At 45.9% G+C, this 4,325-nt stretch overlaps 1 protein-coding gene across 1 annotated transcript; it reads right to left on the bottom strand.

The window, feature by feature from the left end:
- Positions 1–1,621: 1,621 nt before the first annotated feature.
- Positions 1,622–3,536, bottom strand: LOC124697100 (beta-glucuronosyltransferase GlcAT14A-like). The gene is made up of 3 exons (XM_047229735.1): positions 3,461–3,536; positions 3,310–3,334; positions 1,622–2,189 (listed from the first exon to the last, which is right to left on the bottom strand). The coding sequence occupies exons 1-3, from the start codon at positions 3,534–3,536 to the stop codon at positions 1,622–1,624; spliced, it is 669 nt and encodes a 222-aa protein (XP_047085691.1).
- Between the last annotated feature and the right edge of the window lie 789 nt (positions 3,537–4,325).

Raw genomic sequence — 4,325 nt, forward strand, 5'->3', positions numbered from 1 at the left:
GGTAGATTAAATACTAGAACCATGTTGAAGAGAAGACATCTAAATATTAGATATAACTTCTCATGCGCTCTTTGTACCTCGGGAGATGAAGAAACTTTAGAGAACTTATTTTTTTATTGCCCTTTTAATACCTCCTGTGGGCAAGGTTGAACATTACATGGAATGGTGGTGCTGATAGGTTTGATATGATCGGTCAAGTAAATTCAAGCTTCCAGGATATCCTATTATTTGAGATATTCATCATAGTTGTTGGGGGCGATCTGGAAAGAAAGAAATAACCTTATATTCAAAGGAATAAGGAACTCAAGAGACTCCTGGAAGGCTAGAGTTATAGCAGATTTACATCATTTAAGGTCCAGGGTCAGGCAAAACCTGAAAAAAAAATCTTTTCATAGATAGACATTGATTTTTTGTTTCTTTTGTAAAGTGGGCGTATGCACCCGAAATGATGTAAATATTGTGGAAATTAATATAGTGCCATAGTAGGAGCCTCTCCTACTGTTTTTTGGTAAAAAAAAAACGATTCAGCTATATAATAGGAATATTTTCTAAACTGACCCCCTTATGTGATATTGCACCAATCTAAGATAATGCAAACATGAGTTCTATTGTTGACAAACTGAATACATGGGCATTAGTAATTAAAAATTTAAACATAGAACAAACAACAAGAAAACTAAACAAAGCTTGCCAATGTAAAACCAATTAGAAACTACACAGACATAATTAGTAACTATTTTGACAGACTACACTAATGTGTGTATTTATTAAACGGTGCTGAATAATTAATGCTACAATTGCTGAATATTATATATAAAATAAAACATGAACTAAATTTCACTCACAAAGTACAAAACTAGCGCTTAAAAAACATGATTCATTTCTTAGATCATCTCCCTTTTTGCAAGATGTTGAACTAAGATGCACTATGGGTGCAATTAATTCTTTATAAAATTGTAAAATTCCGACCTTATGGATTCAAAATGTTGTCAAATAGTGTATATTGGAAACATAAATATTTAAATTATTATGATGTACCAAATTGAGTTCAAAAGAAGAAGAAACCATTGAAAAGAAAAAAAAATCGGAGCAAAACAATCAAAAAGCTGGCTCTCTTTGCAGTCAGAGCCGGAGAGAGCTCCCTGCATTCTCAAAAAAGAAAAAAAAAAGAAAAGAGAGAGATCATCACCATCTCAAAAAAGAAACAGCCTTGTGCGCAAGTTTTGCTCGTTCTGCATGAACGGTTGAAAATAGCGAGTGTAGGTAGAAATGAGCTCAACTAAAAAGGTTGTCACGAAATCTCCAAAAAAAAATTGACGAAAAAATAGACAAAACATGTAGTAGAAAATATACGCCTCTGTGTACAAAACTACATATGTGTTGGCGCATTTTGCATCCAAGTGGTACATACGTACTTTTACATGTATAATCAAGTTCTGTGCACATAGTATCATTTACCATCGTGGCATCGTCAGGTATCACCTACATGCCGCGTGAAGAGAAACCTCACTCTCTTCCAAGGATGGACCCGATCGTAGTATGCGCTATACATTGCGTGAACTGTTACGCTGAATGAAATGCCAGCCAGAAGAAAGAATGGATCGCCACACTACGAAGCTGCTCAGGCACGCCCATCGATTTCAGTTCTGTTCTTCTGAACATTGCGTTCTTCTACTACTATGCACTGTTTTGGCCGGAAGTTCTCCTCCGACAGCAACGACGTCATGAGACTCCGCAGCCGCTCAGCGCCGGGGCCAGGCCGCACGTCCGCGGCGTTCCCGACAGCCTTGCACGGATCCTCGCCTTCGGTCCGGTTGTAGCTCCCCGCAGGCCGCACCTCCCCGGTGCACCAGCCGCCGGGCGCGAGCGAGCCGGGGCCGCGCGACAGGAGCTCGGCGTCGATCCTGTCGAGGACGGGGTCGTTCCGGCGGAACTTGCGCGCGAAGGGGGCGGCGCTGCCGAGCATGCCGTCCCAGTCGGCGTGAGTGAGCAGGTGCGGGTGCTGCATCGGCGGGTTGTCCCAGGCGATGTAGTGCAGGTCGTGGTTCACGGTGGTGTTCCGGAACTCTTCAGCGTTGCAGGCCACCGTGTGGAAGTAGCCCTCCGGGGAGGAGATGAAGTTGGCGTAGTACATGAGCACCGTCCGAGGCAGGTTGTCCCACCCCCAGATCAGGTACTCCACGAACGGCCTTTTTTTTTGACAGGGGTTGGGTCCGAAGATCCTAGTAGCTGCATTGAAAAGAAAAGAGGCGGTTACAAATAACAGAAAAGCCCCTACAGGTGGTCAGGGGAATTCTGGATAAGGCCCAAGCTTTTACGGAGAAGACCCTAAAAGAAAATTGGAAAAAGCAATCAGGTCCTCTGAGCTCTTCACCGCATCTGGAGCACGCCATCAAGTTGCTCCGCCACCGAACTGACACCGGCGCCGGGGACGAACCACTTGGCCCAGCATCGTGGCAGGAGCGATTGAGCTTCCCCTCGGACTTCTTGGTCTCTGGGAAGTAAAACACCTGGTGAAGGGCCGCCAATCGGCCAGAAGATGCAGGGGCAGGGCGGTGACGCCGGCGAAGGTCCCCCGCTAAATAACTTCCCAGGATGAACGCCGCCTCAACGGCGGGGTTGTTGAAGCATCCACAACTCTCGAGAAGAAGAGGCACCACCACCAGTGCCTGGTAGCAGCATCACCATCGCTCTCCTCTCCCTCGCCGCCATGGTTGGCCAAGAGGAGCAGCTTTGGTGTGCTACCCCGACACCAGAGGTAGCAAGAATAAGATCTCCAACAGGCAGAAGCGGAGTCGACGATGTGGCTGGGCTCTTCCTCGCCTCCACGGCCGGCCAGGAGCCCTTCCACCTCTTTGGTCGTCGGCGTGCAAGCGCTTTCCCCCTCGCCTCCAAGGCCGGCCAGGAAAAGTCGCCGCCCGCCGCTTCCTCTCCGCAGCAGGAGATACACCGCCTCGCTTTTATTTGAAGGAGCGTCGGTCCTCTGCCTCTGTTTCCCCTCCGACCATCGGAGAGGAGGAAGACGCAGGCAAGACCCTACAGGAGCCGAGATCCAGGCGGCCAGATCTCGCCCTCCGCTCAAACTACTGGGCAAGAAGCCCACTACCGGCAGAACGCCGCTAATCCTATCTAAGATATATACTCCGGCGCCTCCCCTCCGGCCATCTCTACCGGCAACGCTGGCGAGATCGGCCTCGGGTCGGCCCGGTGTCTTCGAGAGGGCTCTCGGGTACTGTAGAGAGGAAAGAGAAAGGGAGGGGGAATGAGCCGGCTGGGGATGCTGCGTGTCTTTGTTTTTCCACGAACGGCCTCGATAGCACCATCCACGCTGAACCTGGAACCAAAGCAGAGCACCGTTAATTATCTGATAAATGTTTTTCTGTTCCTCTACCCCCAAATGATGTTTTGTTACGTACGTGGCCATCCAAATGATCAATACCCAAAAAATAATGACAATTACCCAAAGGGAAACGCTGCATATCACCCACATGACGGGTCGTCACACACATAGCCAGATACAGCGCATATTGACCCATACCTAAGGTTTTCAGTTTTATTATCCTCTCATATGTCATTCCCCTCTTTTTTTCCGAAACACAGTACAATCAAATACGCTCATACATATGCGCACACACTCTCATCCCTATGAACGCACACACGCACACCCTACCTCTATAAGCACCTCTAAGAGACTGCATTGAAGAACTGATTCGACGGGTCTTGAGATTGACGAAGTCACCACAAGCGCCTCATTGTCGACGGGAACGTCGCCTCCCACTGAAGAATATTCCGTGACTAGTCACTACGGACCTCATTGTCGACGGGAACGTCGCCTCCTTCCATGACTAGTCACTATGGACCTCACCGCCCTCTAATTCTAGTTTTCTATTTGAGATTTTTTTTTCCTATTTTTTGTATATGGTTCATGATACAATCCCTTATTTTTTTCTTCATGTAGACCTTTGAAACAGGTTTTTGGTTGTGCGAACCAAAAGTAATGGTGTTTTGGGGTTGTCCCAAGTGTGAAACCGAGTGGATTTATTGTTGGTCTCATATTTTCTATTCTATATTTTTTTTATAGAGAATTCAAATCTTAGATGAATCTAAAGGTTATTTAGATTTCTTTATTTCTTTGATATATTTGTGTTGTCACTTCATTATTAATCAAACAAAAAACATATTTAATCATAATAGAATCAATATACAACTAATCTTAATTAAGGATTCGAGAACAGTTGTAGCAAGCACCTGTAAAACTTTCTAGACGTTAACAAGTTTTAAGATCCATTGCTGCAATCTATCTGAAAGCAACTCTAAAATGTTGT

This window comes from Lolium rigidum, chromosome 3 (assembly GCF_022539505.1).
Source record: "Lolium rigidum isolate FL_2022 chromosome 3, APGP_CSIRO_Lrig_0.1, whole genome shotgun sequence".
In the NCBI taxonomy this organism is placed as follows: domain Eukaryota; kingdom Viridiplantae; phylum Streptophyta; class Magnoliopsida; order Poales; family Poaceae; genus Lolium; species Lolium rigidum.